Below are 22,195 nucleotides of genomic sequence, written 5' to 3' on the forward strand. Positions count from 1 at the left end.
GTATCCTCTTCTGCAGTGAAATACTTTCTTAATGGATGATTCTTATGTGTTTACGTGTATGTATGTATGTGTGTATGTGTGTGTGTGAGTGATATGGGTTAAAGATTGCATATTTTCACAGCTTTGGATCTCGTTTTTCTTACTTGACCCTAAATTTCCTTTTACTTCTTTTCCTCTTCACCAGGTTCCAAAATGTGCCTCTCCATTCCTTTTTTTCCCTTCTATACCAGAAGCAATGGTTTTCACACGCTGTCACCTTGAATTATGTGCAGCTTTAATTTTTAAAAATACACAGTAAGTGCTTTGATCTACGAGGGTTCTTTACCAGTATGTTAGCACAAAAGCAGACTTTCTCTTTTTTGTGGTTATCTTAGATCAATCATAGGTCCACCAAGAGCCTTCTTCTTTTTTTGTGGCAGGAGAATGGGACACAGCTTGCCAAGATTTGGTTTTTATTTTTCTACTTCCAGATAATTTGAAGTTTGGGCATTCTTAGTTATGCAGATGGCATGGGTTTTGTGCAGTTTTATTTGTTATCTATTCTGTATTCAGCTTTTTGGAGAATGATTTGGGAGATTCAGATTTACGCTGTGATGTCTGCTATTATGTTGGCTACCCAGGAATTCCACCCCTAGTGTTATTTTGATGAAAAATAACACTCTGCACAAGGAATTTTTAAAAGAAAAACAATGCAGCTCATCCAGGTTTTGAGAGTAAAGGGGCAACCAGACACCTCATTCTCTTTCCAATACCTTGTTCTGGGTTGGAAGGAGGGGGCTGCTTATGGTTTGGGAATCTTTTCCTAAAGGATGAACATAAAGTTGTTTACTCCTCCTCAATCATGACAAGTCCCTATCTTTCCCATTCCAGGAAGAACCAGAAGAGGAGGGTAGTCTTGAGTCTGATCAGGTCTATGACTCAGGCTCTGATTTATCTGGTGCTTCCTATCTCCCTTCCCCTCAAGCTCCTATGCATCAGAGTTAGGATTTTCTTTTACTTCTGTGAGAGCTGGTGGAGGGAATAGTCACCCAAAGGCTTTCTTAATGCTTGGGTTCCTTATAAGACCTGTACATTCACTCAGTTTACCATAGAATTAGGAGCAGCCAGAGAGTGAGGTGACCCAATACTACTGAGCTAAATACCTGGGTTTTGGCTTCAACTTTGCACTAATAGAACATTAGGACTGTTCTCATCATGGCTTGGATCCCTGTTTACCTTAATCACCCCAATAGTTCCAAACCCTCAAGTTGTCCACTGTTATCTGGGGTCCTAGTCCCATATTGCCAGTATGTCTGCCCCTCTGAGCCAATCCCCCATTCTTCCTATTCCTCTCGAACACTTCCTCTGAGCCCTTTAAAATTCCCTTTTTTAAATGTCCCATCTTTCTTTTAATGCATGTTCTCTGCTCCTAGAGGACCTACTTACTTCCTCTGTAGCCTGTAGCCCTCTCAAGAAGTGACTGCTTTTCCTTCCACTCCCCACATACTTCAGGGCCAGGGTTGGTGTCCTCTCTTCTCCCATCACTGCTAACAAACAATTTTTCCTCCTTCCTTTTTCTAAGCCCTAGCTGATCTGAACTGTAGCCATCTGGACACAGTATCTCTCTTTGTCTCTGCAATGTAGTCTGCTAAGGTTCTTCTAATCATCCATTATTGATGACATTAGCTTCTGTTTCATCATCTTTCTCTCTACACCTGCTCCACTCTTGTGGACATTGCTATTTATGGGGAAACTCATCTAATAATAATCATTCATTAAAATTCTCACCTCCATTAACTTTTCTTCCACCCCATCTCAGCATGGAACCTTGGCATTATGGTCATTGAATGACCTCCAGAATCTTGAATTCAAGTGTGATATTCTTTGACTACTGCCTCCAATTCTTCCAGCTCACTTACTCTTGTACTCTTATTTAAATAATTCCTCAATTTCTCTGAGATCTCCAATCCATTAACTTCACTACTTTTTCACTATCCATCACCACCGTTATATAGTTATTTCCCTCCTTATCCAGCATAGAGTCCATGGTCCTCCATGGGACTCAATCACTTACAAACATCCTCAACTCTCACCCCTCTCTCCTTGTATTGCATCACTTGATTAAATCTCAACATTAGCTGAGTCCAATGATCTACTTCCTCAGCAGCACCTACACTGAAGCTGTTGAGTGTTGCTGGGTAAAAGTCACATCACTGGGATGACTAGTTTGCCATCCATATATAATGATTATAATCTTCAAACAGGCTCTAGTTCTCTCCGAGCAATCCTGTCATGTTTCTATAGAAAGTCTGCCCTTTCAATTTCTCAAGAAAACTAATTCATACATTATCCTCCTTCCTCAAACCTCTTCCACCCCTCATCAGCTTTACTCTTAGCCTCTGACCTTGCTTTAGACTTAATTGAGGAAGTAGAAGCCATTCAATCAGAATTTCCTCATTTTACCACTGTGAAATCTACCACTTTACCTGAACTGAAATCTATCTTGTCTGTTTTACCTCCTATCCCTGCTCTTGTCAAACAGAAATTCCTCCTGCTCTGGCTCCAGGACCCTTTTGCCTTCTCAAGCATTTCATTCCCTCAGTTGTCCCTCCTTCTCCCCTGCGTCACCAATCTCTACCTACCTATTGGATCATTTCCATCAGCATAGCCTGCTCTAGTGACTCTCATCCTAAAACTCCATCCCTTGACTTTGTCTCCCACCTCAACCACAGCCCTATTTCTCTCCTTCTCTTTCTTATCTACAATTATATCCAGTCTGCCATCTCACATTCACGCTTCAACCCACTTTCCTCTGGGCTTGCATCCTTATCAGCGCACTGCAACTGCTCTTGTCAAGGTCACCAAGAACTCCTATATTATCAAATCTGGTGGACTCTTGATCTCCTAGCAGCATTTCACATAAATGACACTTTACTTTCTTGGTTCCTGTAGCTTCATACTCTCCGGCTCTCTGGCTCTTTCTTCTAAGCCTGAAATCTAAGTATTGGAGTCAGTGTTCCATCCTATTTCTTCTTAATTACCTGCCCTTTACGTGGGTGATTTCATCCAGTTCCATGGCTTTAAATGCTGATGCCTTCCAAATTCACACCTTCAGCACCACCGTACTTCACTCCTGTGCTCCAGATTCATTCAATGGCTATTTGATCTCTTTACTTGTATGCCTGTTTAACATCTCAGTCTTAATAGTCTAAAATACAGCTTCTGATCTCTCCCATAATTCACCATTTCAGTAAATGGCACCATCATTCAGCTGTTCAGCCAACAATTTACACATAATCCTGCATTTCCCCTTTCCCTCATATGTGGCAGCCACGAAAACGTACCTCTCAGATGTCTGATTACAGGGAGCATTACTGACTGATGTACTCCACATACTGTGCTCTGAAATCTATCACCGTGTTCTAGGCTGCACTTCCCACTGACTGCTCCCAGCCAGTGACTGAGTATGGCAGGGATACTAAGGCAGGCCTATTCCTAGGAGACATAAGGCTCCTTTGATGAGGGACATTGGCTTGAAAACTCCTCATTGGCTTTCCTGAAACTTTCTTGAACTACATCATATCCACTTTTCCTAATTTGCATCTAGTCTAAAGGCTCTCTCAGTCCCCTTCAGACCCCTCCCTAATTTTTTCCTCACAGGTGTCTCCCCATTAAACTTTTTGCAGGTTTAATCTGATCTTGCTGTCCACTTCACAAAGAACCTGAACTAACACATCATAGCTGATCATCAGCAAATTTAATGTCATTTCTATTTCCTAAATACATTTCTTGCATTCATCCACTTCTATCACCATCACCACTTGAGTAGAAGCTATGCCATTTGTCCCCTGGATTCCTGCAACAGCTGCCTACATTCATTTTATGCCTTTTCAATCCATTCTCATCACAGTAGCCAGAGTGAGTTTTAAAAAATATTAAATTGATCATGCCATTTCACTGCTTAAAACCTTTTAATGGTTTCCCATATGCTTAGAGTAAAATTTAAACTACTTCTGACACAAGATGCTTTAAAAGCTGGTTCCTGCCTCTCTTCTCAGCTTCATCTCTTATCACCTTCCCCCTGGTCCCCAAGCTCACCAATCTCCAGACAAACTAGTGTCCTTTCCCTTCCTACAAACTGTCAAGTCCTTTCCTGCCTCAGGGCCTTTCCACTTGGTCTCCCTTTTTCCTAAAATATGCTTCCTCCATCTCTTCGGAGGATAGGCTCATTCTCATCCTTAGTGCTCAACTTAAATGTCCCCTCATCAGTGAGAACTTCTCCCAAGCCATCATCTCCATCCAACATTATCCTATTTCCTCCCAAGTGGTTATCACTGTCTGTAACTATTTTGCTTAGTGTCTGTTTCTGCCACTTGAACAGGAGTAGGCAAATTATGATCCACGGGTGGCCCACACTCTAAGAATGGTTTTTACATATTTAAGTGTTTGAAATATTTAAGAATATATCATGACACATGAAAATTATATGCAATTCAAATTTCAGTATCCATAAATAAAGTTAGAACGTAGTCACTCTCATTCGTTTATGTATTATCTATGGCTGCTTTAACACTACAACAGCAAAGCTGAGTAGTTATGTATGACCCATAATATTTAAAAATATTTTATATATAGATATATAAAAGCCTAAAATATTTACAGATAAAGTCTTCTGACTGCTGCACTAGAATGGAAATGCCATGGGACATTAGGTCAGGGACATTGATTGTCCTGTTCCGTCCTCCACTCCCAGTGTCTGGTCCATAGCTAGTGCTCAGTAATTGTAGGTTGAACAAACCTTCCTCCTCTCCTGGGTACTATCAATATCTGAGGAGTTTACCTCTCACTGGCTTATTCCCTTCTAAGACACAGTGAGAAAAATTAGGAACCAATTATTATTGAGTCTGGGAGAGTACCTTGAGAATAGGACTGTGTTTTATTCATTTTGAAATACCTAGCAAAGTCTCTTGCACAAGGTAGGCTGCAGCTGGAAACCAAAAGAACTCTTGGGGTTACTGTTAAGAGGAAATTAGTGCACGCAAAGCATTTAGCAGAATCTCAGGGGTACAGAAGTATTCAATAAAGGTTTGCTCCTGCCTCAATTTTCCTTACTGTAACAGGAATAAAAATATAGGGCTGTCACACAGACTAAATAAGACAAGAATGCTCTGTGTGAAACAGCTTTGTAAGCCACAAACACTATCCAAATGCACAAACATTCAAGTGCAATATATGAATGACTCTTGGCATTGAGCAACCCAGTTTGGAGGGAACGGCCCTCCCTCACCTAGAAGTGAAAAGACCTAACTCATCCTAACTCTTACCGCTTATTAACTGACCCTAGACGATCGCAACTTCGGTGCTGTTTTCTTCATGTGTAAGAGCCGCCTCTGAACGGACAAGACCGTCCCTCGGGGATCCAGCCTGCGTCTCTCTGCGTGTCCTTTCCTTTCCCGGCATTGTACCGAGACTGCCAGACCTCGCGCCCTCCCCAAAGCAGGCGGCGGCGGCCGGAGGTGGGGGAACCAGCCCGGGGGCGGGGCCCTGGAGGGGCGTGTCCTGGGCGTGTCCGGGGTGGGGCCTTCGTCTCCCGGCCGTCGCCGCCAGGCTGAGACGCGCTGAGGCGGCACTGGAGCCTCGCTGCTACACGAGTTGCCGAGCAGGCGGGGAGGCGCTCACTTCCGTGTCGGGCCCCGTGGCGTCCGGCGCCCTTGCCAAGGGCCGGGCGGGCCGCAGGTCAGTCGGGGAGGCCGCCTACCCCGCCCATCCCCTGCGGAGGAGCGGAGCGCCGGGTGGGCCGCGGACCCGGGAGGCGGCAGGGCGCCCTGAGGAAGGGCCCGGGCCGCGCTGTAACACGGGCGCCCGGGGCTGCAGGCTCGGGCTTCGGGCCGATTCGGGATCCCAGGACCGCGGGGAGACCCCCGCGGGGCTTTGTGGTGTCCCAGCCCCTCACCTCTCGTCCCGCGTCGTGGGAGTCCCTTGAGCGTTTCTCAAAGTAGTGTCCGCGGGGGGGACTCCCGACCCCACCTAAGACTTTCTGAACCAGAGTCTATGTCGTGGTCCGGGAATCTGCATTTTCAGCAAAGTGTCCCTGATGGTTTTGGTGCAGGTGGTCACGGAACCGCGGGCTGGGCACTGTCGACCCAGCAGGGAGTGCAAGTGGGTGCGTTTGAAGGTGGGGCCCTGTGACTGGCCTTGAAATGGTGATGGTCCTCTGCCTTAGGGGTATCTCTTGAATCCTTGCGCCTAGGGTGCTGCTGTGTTCCTATTGCCGTCCACCGGAGTCTTCAGACGGACAGACGCTTAGTGAGTGAAGTGCCCAGGTCAGGAGCCTTAGGAGTGAAACGGTGCTGAAGGAGTCGGTGTGGGGTGCAGCTGGAAGAACTTGGAGTTGGTCCTGCTGACCTGGATTGGGGCTGACTCCACCACTTATGGCAGGGCAGCCCTAGCCCTGCACACATTACTGTTTCTTTCTCCAGTGTCCTCACCTGTCAGTAGGGACAGTAACTCCTACCCAGTAGGGCTTTTGTGTGAATGAGGTAATGTCTGTCAAGTGTCTCCTACAGTGGCTGGCACATAGCGTTCAGTAAATGGGAATTGTTAGGGGTGATGCAGCTTATAGTCCCCCAAATTAGGGATTAGTCAAGTGGAACAATATGTGGACAGGGGTACAAAGTATATCTGGGACAACCGTGCAAGGATTCTAACTGGGGGTGCTTGGGAAGGTCATGTAAGCAGTGAGGTTTGCCTGCAGCTTTGAAGAATAGATAGGATTCCAGGGAGCTGGTAACAGGGACAGCGTGAACCAGTTCCATTCCAGGCCTCAGAAGTGGTTCTTTCACATGGTTCATTGTTGGGCTGCTCCTTGGATTTTTAGGCAGTGTAGAAAGTCACATTGATAAGTGGGTTCTGAAGGCTGGACTGTTGGCCCATAATAGTTTCTTGTCTACTGTGTTTCACACACATGGTGTTCCTCAGACTCTAATGGTCTCCTTCTCTTATTGGAAATTGGCTAAACTGGAGCATCTATGAAAAGATGCTCAAAGTTGATGGCAAAGTGAATGGCCATGCATGCAGTTGAGCCTATTGGTAGCCATTTTACACTTGCTATGAAATGTGAAGATACATTGGGAGGACACTTTTCCTCAGGGTATTGTTTTAGGTTCTGTAGGAATGCCACAGTCAGCTGTGGTTCATCTATCTCCAGAATGGATTAAGAAATAAAATCCTTAAAATGTCTCTAAAGGTTCAGCTATTTCAGAGGGAAGAAGCCACATGATTGAGAGATGTCATCTGTTGTTCTTCTGGACCAGTTTGGCTTTTGGTATACATGGAATTCTGATCTCAGTTGATAAATTATATATTCCTTAGTTACCTAACTTAAGAATTACAACTACTGTTGTTAATAATTTCTGCTCTTATGTTTCCTTACATCTCCAGAGCCAATATAAGGTCCTTCAGTATATACCCTCTTGTAAATTTTTATATTATTATAGATAATATTTATCATTTATTGAGTACTTACTCTGAGCCAGACACTGTTCTATATGCTTTTTATATTTTCTGTCAATTATTCCTCTGATAGTCCTTTGAGGTAGGCATCATCCTTCCCTCCAATTTAGAGATGGGGAAACAGGCAGAGGAGGATAAGTATTTGCCCAAGGTCCCAGGCTAGTAAGTGGTAGAGCCTAATAGCCTGATTCCATGCTACATGCTGTTCCCCTCTGCAAGTCTACACAGCTCCCTCAGACTTACTGTAGTTTAAAAAGATATGTGAATACTGACGATCATAAGCACGCCTCACCTTTGCTTTATATGTAACAGACAATGCATTATCTCATTTAATTCTTTAAACAGTCATTTCAACAGCTCTGATTTGGTTGGTAATACTTTATTATCATTTACAAATCCTCTGAGCCAGAGTTTTCCAGCTTCTCAGCATATCTCAAACTTCTTTTGTATTACATTAAGTCCTTCGATTCAGTATTGCCGGTGCTGAGGAATTTGTTTTAAACCACTTTAGAATGTATTTATTTTTATTACCTATTTCATGTATTGTTGGAAATGTCAATGGTGATTGTCCTTTGTTTTTACAGAGGGGTACTGTGACCACCATTGTTTTGCAGTTTCTGAAAGTGTTTCGAGGCAAAACTTCAGGCGTCGGAGAGACCAATGGAAGGTCACAAGGCAGAAGAAGAGGTGTTGGATATTCTTCGACTGAACGTGGGTGGCTGTATTTACACAGCCAGGCGGCAGTCCTTGTGCCGCTTTAAGGACTCAATGCTGGCATCCATGTTCAGTGGTCGTTTTCCTCTAAAAACAGATGAATCAGGTAAATATCTAAAGTCTGTAAGCATTATCATGAATGTTCATTAAAATAGGAGTCTAGTTTAAATTCCCTTTAATTTTTCTAATTACAACAGAATGTATTAGCTTACTCTGTTAATTACTGAGATCATTGGGACTGTATGGAGATTCATTAAGTACATGGAGAAATTAAATACCAGTTTCTAGAATCTGTGATGCTGTCGCTAAAAGTTGACAAAAAAGTGAATGTGTGTAAAGGCCAACCATCACCTAATTATGGGGATTAATCATATTTTGAAAGTTGTTCCATTCATACAACTCAATGGGTAAAGGTATTGAGCCTGATTAAATATATTAGCTTCTCTCTGTGTTCTTCAAGTTAAAAAATGTATTTCTCTGGAGAAAGGAGCTGCCCTCATAGCTGACAGGGCAGGTACTGTCAGTGTAGAATTAGTGTTAAACTCACACCTAGTCCAGCTGCAGAGCCTTGTGTGGGCAGATGTGTATGCCTAAGAAAACATCAGTTCAGTGATACCGTCAGTCACCCAGGACTGAAAATTGGTGTTTCAGAAGAAACTGTAAAATACAAGGGTTAGGGTCCTGGGGCCACTCTCTGCTTTGAGTGCTCTGGGATTCACTGAACCTACTACTGGTGGTAAAGAAACTTCAGCAGAGCAAGTAAGGCTTTTTGTACATCTTAGGCATTCTGGGGCTCGTAGAACCCACTCTTGGTCTGTGTTAGAAAAAAGGGATTGAGGAGATCAGAGCATGAGGGGCTGTTAGTAACCCTGGGTCTGGAGAGATTGCTTTGCCAGATGAATGGCAGTTGGAAGAATGGAAAACTCACTGATGTCTGGTGCCCAGGACTGGATGTCCATCTGGACAGAAAGTTTGTTGGTATAAAGGTGGTAAGCAGGGACTGAGTTGTTTCCTCTGCCCCTAAGTTTTTACCTTCTTAATCCCGTCTTAAACTAATCAAGGGAGGAAGGAAATCATTGAGTAACCTCACACAGAAGTGTTTTTTTGTTTTCTTAATTCTGCTGAATTGTCTACAAAAAGTCTTTTATCATAAAGCAGTACCAGTATAGCATTTCTTTTCTACAGTTTCATACAAAGGAACTAACCTAATAAGTCTGAACAAATGGCATGCCCATAGCTAGGAACCCAGGGTTTATTTGTTGGCAACACTGCAGGTCAACTTGTAGGGTCACTGACATACAAATGCTGGACCTCATTATACCCTCATTAGGGAGGAACTCCATACATCTTTCCTGGCCCAGCTGGGTTGAGATTAGTGGTAAGCTTCTGTTTCTACCAGCAGTCTAAGGTCTCCATGGCTTTTGCAGAGGCCATAGTGGGAATATAGTCCTTGATTTCTAATGGAACTCAAAATACGTTTTCCTTGTAGGTGAGAATACAGAGGCTCCCCAAATTTGACTAAACCTATTTGAACACTAGATATTAACTTTCTTTTGAGAAAGAAACATTTCTAATTGTGGAGGTCTTCAGTCTAATTCTAGTTTGACATGTTGAAATTTTACCGTGGTCATTTGTATCTATTCAATCATTTTTGAACTGAATATTTTCTAGGGGCTTGTGTTATTGACCGTGATGGACATCTATTTAAATACCTTTTGGATTATCTTCACGGAGAAGTTCACATTCCCACAGAGGAGCAAACCCGCATTGCTCTGCAGGAAGAGGCTGATTACTTTGGCATCCCTTATCCGTACAGCCTGTCTGACCACTTGGCCAATGAAATGGAGACATATTCTTTAAGGTCAAATATAGAACTTAAAAAGGTCTTGGCATTTTCTTAATTTTACAATATATGTATGAATGTTTATCTAATATTCATTTATTATACATTTATTATGCACAAAGCAGTGTATGTTATTTTGTATAGCCCATGTTGTAACATACCAAAATGAGACCGCTTTACTTCTTACAATATTTTTTTAACTGTATTATATACCTTTATTTGTTTTGTTTTGAATTTTTGAATTTTATTTTATTTTATTTTTTTATACAGCATGTTCTTATTTTTCATTTTATACATATTAGTGTATATATGTCAATCCCAATCTCCCAATTCATCCCACCACCACCACCACCACCCGCCACTTTCCCCCCTTGGTGTCCATACATTTGTTTTCTACATCTGTGTCTCTATTTCTGCCCTGCAGACCGGTTCATCTGTACCATTTTTCTAGGTTCCACATATATGCGTTAATATATGATATTTATTTTTCTCTTTCTGACTTACTTCACTCTGTATGACAGTCTCTAGATCCATCCACATCTCTACAGATGACTCAATTTCGTTCCTTTTTATGGCTGAGTAATATTCCATTGTATATATGTACCACTTCTTCTTTATCCATTCGTCTGTTGATGGGCATTTAGGTTGCTTCCATGTCCTGGCTATTGTAAATAGTGCTGCAATGAACATTGGGGTGCATGTGTCTTTTTGAATTATGATTCTCTCTGGGTATATGCCCAGTAGTGGGATTGCTAGGTCATATGGTAATTCTATTTTTAGTTCTTTAAGGAACCTCCATACTGTTCTCCATAGTGCCTGTATCAATTTACATTCCCACCAACAGTGCAAGAGGGTTCCCTTTTCTCCACACCCTCTTCAGCATTTGTTGTCTGTAGATTTTCTGTTGATGCCCATTCTAACTGGTGTGAGGTGATACCTCATTGTAGTTTTGATTTGCATTTCTCTAATAATTAGTGATGTTGAGCAGCTTTTCATGTGCTTCTTGGCCATCTGTATGTCTTCTCTGGAGAAATGCCTATTTAGGTCTTCTGCCATTTTTGGATTGGGTTGTTTGTTTTTTTAATATTGAGCTGCATGAGCTGTTTATATATTTTGGAGATTAATCCTTTGTCCATTGCTTTGTTTGCAAATACTCTCTCTCATTCTGAGGGTTGTCTTTTCATCTTATTTGTAGTTTCCTTTGCTGTGCAAAAGCTTTTAAGTTTCATTAGGTCCCATTTGTTTATTTTTGTTTTTATTTCCATTACTCTAGGAGGTGGATCAAAAAAGATCTTGCTGTGATTTATTTCAAAGAGTGTTCTTCCTATGTTTTCCTCTAAGAGTTTTATAGTGTCTGGTCTTACATTTAGGTCTCTCATCCATTTTCAGTTTATTTTTGTGTATGGTGTTAGGGAGTGTTCTAATTTCATTCTTTTACATGTAGCTGTCCAGTTTTCCCAGCACCACTTATTGAAGACACTGTCTTTTCTCCATTATATGTCCTTGCCTCCTTTGTCATAGATGAGTTGACCATAGGTGCGTGGGATTATCTATGGGCTTTCTATCCTGTTCCATTGATCTATATTTCTGTTTTTGTGCCAGTACCATATTGTCTTGATGACTGTAGCTTTGTAGTATAGTCTGAAGTCAGGGAGTCTGATTCCTCCACCTCCGTTTTTTTCCCTCAAGACTGCTTTGGCTATTCGGGGTCTTTTGTGTCTCCATACAAATTATAAGATTTTTTGTCCTAGTTCCGTAAAAAATGCCATTGGTAATTTGATAGGGATTGCCTTGAATCTGTAGATTGCTTTGGGTAGTATAGTCATTTCCACAATATTGATTCTTCCAATCCAAGAACATGGTATATCTCTACATCTGTTTATATCATCTTTAATTTCTTTTATCAGTGTCCCATAGTTTTCTGTATACAGGTCTTTTGTCTCCTTAGGTAGGTTTATTCCTAGGTATTTTATTCTTATTGTTTCAGTGGTAAATGGGAGTGTTTCCTTAATTTCTCATTCAGATTTTTCGTCATTAGTGTATAGGAATGCAAGAGATTTCTGTGCATTAATTTCGTGTCCTGCCACTTTACCAAATTCATTGATTAGCTCTAGTAGTTTTCTGGTGGCATCTTTAGGATTCTCTATGTATAGTATCATGTCATCTGCAAACAGTGACAGTTTTACTTCTTCTTTTCCAATTTGTATTCCTTTTATTTCTTTTTCTTCTCTGATTGCTGTGGCTAGGACTTCCAAAATTATGTTGAATGATAGTGGGGAGCGTGGACATCCTTGTCTTGTTCCTGATCTTAGAGGAGATGCTTTCAGTTTTTCACCATTGAGAATGATGTTTGCTGTGGGTTTTTCGTATATGGCCTTTATTATGTTGAGGTAGGTTCCCTCTATGCCCACTTTCTGGAGAGTTTTTATCATAAATGGGTGTTGAATTTTGTCAAAAGCTTTTTCTGTATCTATTGAGATGATCATATGGTTTTTATTCTTCAGTTTGTTAATATGGTGTATCACATTGATTGATTTACGTATATTGAAGAATCCTTGCATCCCTGGGATCAATCCCACTTGATCATGGTGTATGGTCCTTTTAATGTGTTGTTGGATTCTGTTTGCTAGTATTTTGTTGAGGATTTTTGCATCTATATTCGTCAGTGATATTGCTCTGTAGTTTTCTTTTTTTGTCATATCTTTGTCTGGTTTTGATATCAGGGTGATGGTGGCCTCATAGAAAGAGTTTGGGAGAGTTCCTTCCTCTGCAATTTTTTGGAAGAGTTTGAGAAGGATGGATGATAGCTCTTCTCTAAATGTTTGATTGAATTCAACTGTGAAGCCATCTGGTCCTGGACTTTTGTTTGTTGGAAGATTTTTTATTTATTTAATTTATTTTTTTAAATTTTAGTTTTCTTTTTTATAAATTTATTTACTTTATTTTTGGCTGCATTGGGTCTTTGTTGCTGCATGTGGGCTTTCTCTAGTTGCGGTGAGCGGGGGCTACTCTTCATTGCAGTGCACGGGCTTCTCATTGCGGTGGCTTCTCTTGTTGTGGAGCACGGGCTGTAGGTGCGCAGGCTTCAGTAGTTGCAGCATGTGAGCTCAGTAGATGTGGCACATGGGCTGTAGAGCGCAGGCTCAGTAGTTGTGGCGCACGGGCTTAGTTGCTCTGCGGCATGTGGGATCTTCCTAGACTAGCGCTCGAACCCGTGTCCCCTGCATTGGCAGGTGGATTCTTAACCACTGTGCCACCAGGGGAGTCCTGTTGGAAGATTTTTAATCACAGTTTCAATTTTATTACTTGTGATTGGTCTGTTCATATTTTCTATTTCTTCTGGGTTCAGTCTTAGAAGGTTATACCTTTCTAAGAATTTGTCCATTTCTTCCAGGTTATCCATTTTACTGGTATAAAGTTGCTTGTAGTAGTCTCTTAGGATGCTTTGTATTCCTGCAGTATCTGTTGTAACTTCTCCTTTTTCATTTCTAATTTTATTGATTTGAGTCCTCTTCCTCTTTTTCTTGATGAGTCTGGCTAAAGGTTTATCAATTTTGTTTATCTTCTCAAGGAACCAGCTTTTAGTTTTATTGATCTTTGCTATCGTTTTCTTTGTTTCTATTTCATTTATTTCTGCTCTGATCTTTATGATTTCTTTCCTTCTACTACCTTTGGGTTTTGTTTGTTCTTCTTTCTCTCATTCCTTTAGGTGCAAGTTTAGATTGTTTATTTGAGATGTTTGTTATTTCTTGAGGTAGGCTTGTATTGCTGTAAACTTCCCTCTTAGAACTGCTTTTGCTGCATCCCATAGGTTTTGGATCATCGTGTTTTCATTGTCATTTTTCTCTAGGTATTTTCTGATTTCCTCTTTGATTTCTTCAGTGATCTCTTGGTTATTTAGTAACATATTGTTACTTCTCTACAGTTTTTGAAGACATGTTTCTTAATTACCACTACTCATTTTTTAAGACCAAAATTGTATTCTAGGAAAGTGTATTACCATGCCACCCAAAAGTTTATGGAGTTTTTCTTCTTCATTGAATGTTTAACACTTTCTGATGGCTTTTTTAAATAGAACTCTTCTGCTCTTGAAGTTCTTCTTAAATTAAGAGCAGTACTGTAGTATGTGAGGGTATAGTGGGATTAATTCATTTACTGAAATGATATTTTAAAAGGATGGTCATGATAAATAAAAGATTGTATAAAATCCCTTACCTGATTTAGTGAGTGTAGCAGTTTGTTACTAAGCTAAAACATTAGTTTGATTACTTCACCTTGAGATCAGTAAATCTTTTTTTAAGATGCTTCTGTTTTAAATCACATTTGAAATGTCTTTACATGACTTGAACAGCTTCATCTGTTTTGTCTTATTGATAAGTATTATATTTACTATTAATTAGCACCTTGAACATCTAAGAAAAATATTTTTCCTAGATAATTGTTCATAGTGAAAAGTGGGTTGAATTGGTTTGAATTCTTTGAGTTGGATGTCAGTGTTTAGGAGAGCAAGCTGACAGTATGGTTATTAGGAGTGCAGCATGAAGAGAAAGTTGATTTGGTTCCAGATCCCCTTTGGGAATTTGCATGGTTGTATGGGTTCTGCTATTGGAATTATTTATAAACTGAGTTGTCGAACAGTCTTTTGATGCTGTTTGCCATATCTGCAGAGTGGGGCTGAAAAAGCCTAACTGGAAAGTTGGGACAGATTAACATTCACCTTTATAGTCTTTCATTCTTGGTTTGTATGCACAACAGACACAGCATGCAAACATTCATTCTGCCAGCCAACTCCTATTTATTTCAAATGTTTTTGACATATAGGACCCTGTTCTAGGGACTGTGTGGGACACAAAGAAATATGACATGCAGTTTTTGCCCTTGAATGGTTTATAATGTTGTTGGTGATTTTCATAGATGTGCAAGTGAAGATAAAAGCCAATACAGGAGTTAGATGACAATATTAAATGAAAATGCAACACATGTTAGGGTCCTCTTTTCCTTCACTGAGTCAGTAAATATTAAGCATCTCCTTTGTATCAGGTACTTTTCTAGGGACTTGGGATACAAAACAAAACAGAAAAGAGTGCCTGTCCTCAGAGAGCTCACAGCAATAATGCTGTTTCTCCCAGGGAAGGCCTGTACCACTCCACTGGGTGAAGCCCTCTTCCTCTGTGCCCCTTAGCACCTCGTAGGCTTACCTAGTAGCACTTCTTACACTGTGTGCTGATGGCTTATTTAATGTCTGTCTTCTGCATCAGCTGTAAACTCAAGGAGGGACCCTGTCTCCTGCTCACCATTATGTCTCCAAGGCCTTAGACAGTGCTTATTATTCACACATAGGTACTTAGTATTCAAGTGATTGAGTGAATAGGTGGATAAATGCCAAATGAGTTCAGACAGTATATATCGAGTTCATATATTCATATCTTTCAGTGTAAAAGAACAAGTTAATCTGGTAAATCCATGATTGGATTTGGAGTTAAGAATAAGTATCAACTATGGGGCAAGTCAGTAGGAGGTAAAAGGAAGATTGAGTCAAATGGAAAATCGGGGGGAAAAGAAAGGGAAAAGAAAGAATTTTAACTTTTGCTTATTATATGAAGATTTTAAAATGATGTTGGTAGTGAGTCTAAAGGAAGAGGAAGTAAAACATAATTTCCATGTGGAAAAAGATTCTCTAGCTGAGAAGGTTTTGGGTTTTTGGGTGGTAATTTGCCTCACCTCCCCCAATACCCCAAATTCAACAAATGGTTTGGTTTTTAAAGGCATAAACAGTAGGCTGAGATATATAATCTTTTTATTTCCGTTATGACCAGCTGAAATTACAGCTTTACATGAAAGTAATAGAGCAAATTCATTTTGACTTTACTCCAGAATTAAATTCAAATTTTATATATTTTTTTGCCCCAGGCTTTAACAGACTTCTGTGATTCGTATGGTTTAGTTTGCAATAAACCAACAGTTTGGGTTCTCCACTATCTTAACACATCTGGTGCAAGCTGTGAGAGTAGAATTATTGGTGTATATTCCACAAAAACTGATGGAACAGATGCAATTGATAAGCAGCTGGGAGGAAGAATTCACAGTAAATGCGTTTTTAAAAGGTATGTCTGCGTTTAAATATGAAAAGGAACAAAATAAAGTCTTGGTCTCTTCTAAGAGGTGTTATTGAATGGAATATGTGGTTGACTAGGAAAGAAGCCAGTACCTCTCAACAGACAGAGTGAATCTCATAGCTGTCGAGATAGGCCTGTTTCATGAAGAGGTTGTAATTCAGACCATTTCACATCTGTATAAGCAATAGGCCATCTACGTGGTCTAGTACAGTGGTTCTCAACTGGGAGTGGTCATCAGAATCCCCTGAGAGGCATTATAAAAAGAGAAAAGAAAGAAAGGAAAGAAAAGCCACATGCCTGGGTATCTCCCGTCCACTATAGTCCAGGGACAGAAGCCTGGCCTAGAAGTCAGCAGGCCCACTGAGGGACCCAGCACTGGCCTGTGTCTTGATGTCTTGGTTTGAGAAATGCTGAAAGACTTTTCATCTGGTCCCTCCCAACTTTAAAATTCTATGCCTTGAACATGTTAAATTCTTAAGGGTTATTCTGTTAATATTTTCCCTGTAATCTCATTTATACTAGTCAATTCACTTAGCAAAATTTTTTTTTTAATTCTCTGAGAGATTGGATTGGGTCACATGCCAGTGACTAATGCACGACCACATGAGCTTGCTGTTTAGATAATTAATATGTTATCATTTTCTGAATTCTTTACAGGCAGGGATGTTTGTATATGATATATAAGTGCCTGACATAGTGCTAGGAAAGTTTTAGTCAAAGTTGAACCTTTTCTAACTTTACTGGAGTTAGGTGATTTTTTAAGAAAACTTATTTTAAGGATTTGTTGATTTGTCTGCACAGTTTATATTGTGGAATTAACAAATACTTTACCTCAGTAAAGAGACTAAATGTAGGTTAGTACGTAAGTATAGTATATTATACTCATCTAGTATGTCGTATATAGAATATATATATATATACATATATATATATGCTTAAGGATCACAGAAGAACAACTACTCATTACCTACATATTTTTTTTCCTTAGTTAACAAGCACTTATTGAGTGTCTATTAGCTGTATATATGTATACACATTCATACCTAGGTAGTATATTTTCATTACCTTTTGTAATATTTCTAGGGAGGCAGGAAATAATGTTCAGTATATTTGGAGCTATTATTCAGTAGCAGAATTGAAGGAAATGATGGATGCCTTTGATGCCTGGGAAGGAAAAGGTACAGTACAATTCTTTCATTTCATGGCAGAAAGTAGACTTTTCCTTAATAAGACAAAGCAAGTTCAAATACAGCATTTCTTTTTTTGAGAAGATGTTTTTGGTGTGGGTCCAGGTAGTTGTCACCTTATAGTAACACTGAGGCAGTTTACTTACAAATTTTTAAACCCCATGAATTGCTAGGTATTATTAATAATCTACAATACAGTAACCTAAAATATACTTTTGTTAGTTATGCTTATTTAGTTCAATTTAAAAAGAGTTTCTGGGGCTTCCCTGGTGGTGCAGTGGTTAAGAATCCGCCTGCCAATGCAGGGGACACGGGTTCGAGCCCTGGTCCAGAAAGATCCCACATGCCACAGAGCAACTAAGCCCGTGTGCCACAACTACTGAGCCTGCGCTCTAGAGCCCACGAGCCACAACTACTGACGCCCACGCGCCTAGAGCCCGTGCTCCACAACAAGAGAAGCCACTGCAATGAGAAGCCCGCGCACCACAACGAAGAATAGCCCCCGCTTGCTGCAACTAGAGACTGCCCGCACACAGCAACGAAGACCCAACACAGCCAAAAATAAATAAATAAATTTATTACAAAAAAATAATAAAAAGAGTTTCTGTAGCACCTACTGTGTACCTAGCATTGTCCTAGGAAGTATACCTCTAAATTAAGCATAAAATGTGTAATCAAAAAAAAAATAAAGGGAGAGAGAGAAAATGAAAATCATGCTGGGAAGATATCTAAAGAGCCCTTAGAAAACAAATATTCTTTAAATGCACACTTTGAAATTTGACTGTCTTTACCAAGCTGCTTATGTGAGTTGATAATAGTAATGCTGCTTGATATTCATTGTGATATGTAGTTTACATTCAGTATCTCTTAGTCCTAAAACAAGCCTGTATGCTGGTTTACGATTTTATTGATGAGGAAAAGAAGTCTCAGAGAGACATGCCACTTGCTTAAAGATCACAGAGGGTTAACTGTTCTATGCCTAAGTTTTTTTTCTTAATTAACATGTATTGAGTCTCAATTAGGTGCAAGCACTATAATTAAGTCCTAAAATTGTCCAAAGATAAATAAGACACATCTCAGTCCTCAAATGATCTTAAAAGCTGGTAGAGACAGACATTGCAAGTCATGTAAGATTGAATAAGGAAAGGAAGAGGCTTTTTAAAACTATCAGCTGTTCCTCTTTCAGGCAGGATGCTAGTACCAATCCTTTTTTTCCTCAACTTTGCCCCACTCAGTTTTCCTCCTTTTTCTTTTCATATCATGCCCTTCAAACAGATAGGATGAAGTGTGTTGAACAAAATGCTATTCTCTTTAAGCTTATTACTTGAGATTGAATTGACTTTGAGACACTTGGGCTTAAGTTGAAGAACTACCCCCCTGGTGTTCTTGTCTCCTTTTGTGCCGCTGGACTAGCAGGCTGCCTGGGAAGCTTTGGGAGGGCCTGGCTGGGTTTCTTTCTACACTGACTCAGGAAGCTGGAGCAGAGAGCTGGGATCACTGACTTTAACAAAGCGTGTGACTGATTTTAACTTTTTAGAAAGCATGCAATAGAGTATCATTGTTATCTAACAAAGTTCTGGAAGGCCTGTGGAAAGCCATAATACAGGAAACAGAAGTAAGAGAAAGAACTATTGAAAGGAAGAAGACAGTTATTGTTATTTGTGGACAATATGTCTTTGTAGAAAACCCGAAAAGAATCGACTAAAGGTATTTCAAATGATGAGTTTAGTAGACTAAACTAGCTAGATACAATATAAATAAAGATTAGCAGTTTACTTATGGTAAATTAATTAGAAATTATAGGAGAAAATCCCATTCACAATAGCAATAAACAAAAATAACTAGGCTGCGCCACCAAGAAATGCTTGGGTCCTTTACGAAGAAAACTGCTAAAATGTATTTATCTGTCCATCCATCCATCTATCCATCTATAAAAAAAGAAGAGATGAAGATTACTGTGAGACATACCATGATCCTGAATGAGAAATCTGAATATTATAAAGATGTCAGTGTTTCTCAGATTAAATTATAGGTTTAACACAATTCCTACCAAAATATCAATGGACCTCTTTGGGAATCTTGAGGAAATGATCCTAAAATTCCTTTGAAAGAATAAACAGGTGAAATACCCCAAAACATTTTGGGAAGTAGAAGTCATTAGAGGGATGAGTTTAACTCTGTTTGATGGCCAAAATACTATATGTAGCTCTATACTAATAAAACCATGTCTTTCTGGTACAAGAATAGATGCAGAGATCAGGAGTAAAATCCATTAAATTTATAAGAATAAAATCACTATGTGATAAGAAAGCATTAAATACCAATAAAAAAGGATAGATTATTTGGGAGAAAAACAGAACTTTAACCTCACATCATTTATGAAAATAATCCCAGGTAGATTTATGAATGAAAAATGAAACTATTATAGACTATAATGAAATGTAAGCAAATAACTGATTTCTTAATAGGGAAAGAAATTATAAGCTTAAAATAAAACATAAAGACAAAGAAGTTTGATTACATAATATTTAATGTATTAACTTTAAAACATAAAACATTATAAATAAAATTTAGAAACTAATAAAAAACTTGGATAAAAGTGTTGCATTAACTGGACAAAGATTACCCTTATAATAAAGGGTTTATTTAAATTCATTAGAAAACCAGCTCAACCCTACTACAAATAAATGTATAAGGTTCATGGCCATAAAATTCCCAGAAAAGGAAATAAATGTGGCAGAGGTTCAAACTCATTATCAATGAACTATACATTAAATGAGAACTATTTTTTTATATACCAGATTAGTAAAGATCTCATGAATTCTTGGCAGGAATAAAGTTCATATTACTTTTTTTGGAAATAATTTATCAGTATGTATCAATAGCATCAAAATTGTTCATATTCTTTGAGCCAATAATTCTACTTCTAGAAATCTACCTTAAAGACAAAATCAAATGCAGACAAAGGCTTATGAACAGAGATGTTCAACTAAACATTATTCATAATAGGGAAAAAATAAAAGCAATCTAAATGTCTATAATACAGGGTTAAATACACATTGGCACATCCACAGGTTATAGATGGATATAGCTATTAAAATTATTTTGAGGGAATTCCTGGGTGGTCTTTTGGTTAGGACTCCACACATCCACTGCAGGGAATATGGGTTCGATCCCTGGTTGGGGAACTAAGATCCCGCATGCTGCGTGGCTGAAAAAATAATAATGATAAAATAAAATTATTTTGAATAACTTTTTATGTTGATGAGTGCGCATGATAAAGTAAGAAATGGTCAAAAGCAGAAAACAAAATTAAATATAATGTGTTTTCAATTATGTGCATATCATACGAATAGAAAAAAGACTGGAATGAGATACATCAAAATGTCATGAGCCACGATTCCTAGTTTTAGGATTAGAAGTGATTTTTATTTTTTTTTATATATACTTTTCTATATTTTCCAAGTTTTGTACAATGAATGTGAATTATAGGCAGGAAAAAAATGAAAGTCTTAAAAACAAATTGCAGTATATCCTTTTTTTTTTTTTTTTTTGTGGTACGCAGGCCTCTCACTGTTGTGGCCTCTCCCGTTGCAGAGCACAGGCTCCGGACACTCAGGCTCAGCGGCCATGGCTCACAGGCCCAGCCGCTCTGTGGCATGTGGGATCTTCCCGGACCGGGGCACAAACCCGTGTCCCCTGCATTGTCAGGTGGACTCCCAACCACTGCGCCACCAGGGAAGCCTGCAGTATATCCATTTAAAGGAATACTCAGAAATAAAAAGAGATGATTATTGATACATATATCAACATGGATGAATCTTCAAAGCATCATGGTAAAGAAGCCAGACACAAAAGGCTATGTGGTGTATGATTCCATTTATATGATACTTTGGAAAAGGCAAAACTAAGGAATGGAGGACAGGGCATCAACTGTGGAAGGGTAGGAGGGAACTTTTTGGGGATGATAGAAATGTTCTGTATCTTGATTGTGGCCATAGTTACATGACTGTATACATCTGTCAAAACTCAGTGTACTTAAAAAGAGTGAATTTTATTTTATGTAAATTATATCTCAATAAACCTGACTTAAAAATAAAAACTTAATGGATGAGATTTGGTGATGGCTTTGTAGCATAAGTAGGTTTGGGAGTATGATCAAGCAGTTCTAGAAAGTTGTTGTCTTAAAATGAGGTCCATAGACTTCGAGTATTTGGACATGTCTATTATATATAATAACTTATGTGCCCAGCTTGCTAAGTTGTTTGTTATTACTAGCCCTTTAATGATTAAAAAAGAAGACACCAGATTCCTTCTTGGGACTTAAAGGTTACTGTTGTTTTTAATACCAAGCAGTTTTTATTCAGCATCATTCTTTAAGCCTTTTTTAATGTGCCTATGTATAATTTTTATGGTTCTTTTTTTTAAAAATGAGGTGAAATTCACACAGCATAGAATTAATTACAGTATACATTTCAGTGACATTTGCTACATTAACAGTGTGTGTAACCAGCACCTCTATTTAGTTCCAAAACACTTCTGTCACCACAAAAGGAAACCCAGTATCCATTAAGCAGTTACTCTGCATTCCACTCTCCCCTCAGCCCCTGGCAACTACCAGTCAGCTCTCTGTCTCAGTGGATTTGTGTATTCTGGATATTTATATAAATGGAATCATACAATATATAACCTTTTGTGTCTGGCTTCTTTCACTTAGCATAAGGTTTTTAAGCTTCATAAGAATACATTTTCAGGGACTTCCCTGGTGGCGCAGTGGTTAAGCATCCGCCTGCCAATTCAGGGGACACAGGTTCGTTCCCTTGTCCGGGAAGATCCCACATGCC

At 39.4% G+C, this 22,195-nt stretch overlaps 1 protein-coding gene across 5 annotated transcripts in view; it reads left to right on the plus strand.

Annotated features, from left to right (window-relative positions):
- Window positions 1-5,575: 5,575 nt before the first annotated feature.
- KCTD18 (potassium channel tetramerization domain containing 18) overlaps window positions 5,576-22,195 on the plus strand; it is a 29,354-nt gene continuing 12,734 nt past the window's right edge. The window contains exons 1-6 of one of the 5 annotated variants that reach the window (XM_060152365.1): window positions 5,584-5,715; window positions 6,230-6,302; window positions 8,076-8,311; window positions 9,877-10,088; window positions 15,959-16,152; window positions 17,248-17,342. In XM_060152365.1, coding sequence (XP_060008348.1) covers window positions 8,152-8,311; window positions 9,877-10,088; window positions 15,959-16,152; window positions 17,248-17,342 — 661 coding nt within the window. In that variant the 5' untranslated portion in view covers window positions 5,584-5,715; window positions 6,230-6,302; window positions 8,076-8,151. Of the gene's footprint in view, window positions 5,716-5,769; window positions 6,143-6,229; window positions 6,303-8,075; window positions 8,312-9,876; window positions 10,089-15,958; window positions 16,153-17,247; window positions 17,343-22,195 lie in introns of those variants that run through there. The other 4 variants (XM_060152367.1, XM_060152366.1, XM_060152369.1 and 1 more) reach the window with 4 other exon arrangements.

This window comes from Lagenorhynchus albirostris, chromosome 6 (assembly GCF_949774975.1).
Source record: "Lagenorhynchus albirostris chromosome 6, mLagAlb1.1, whole genome shotgun sequence".
Lineage (NCBI taxonomy): Eukaryota > Metazoa > Chordata > Mammalia > Artiodactyla > Delphinidae > Lagenorhynchus > Lagenorhynchus albirostris.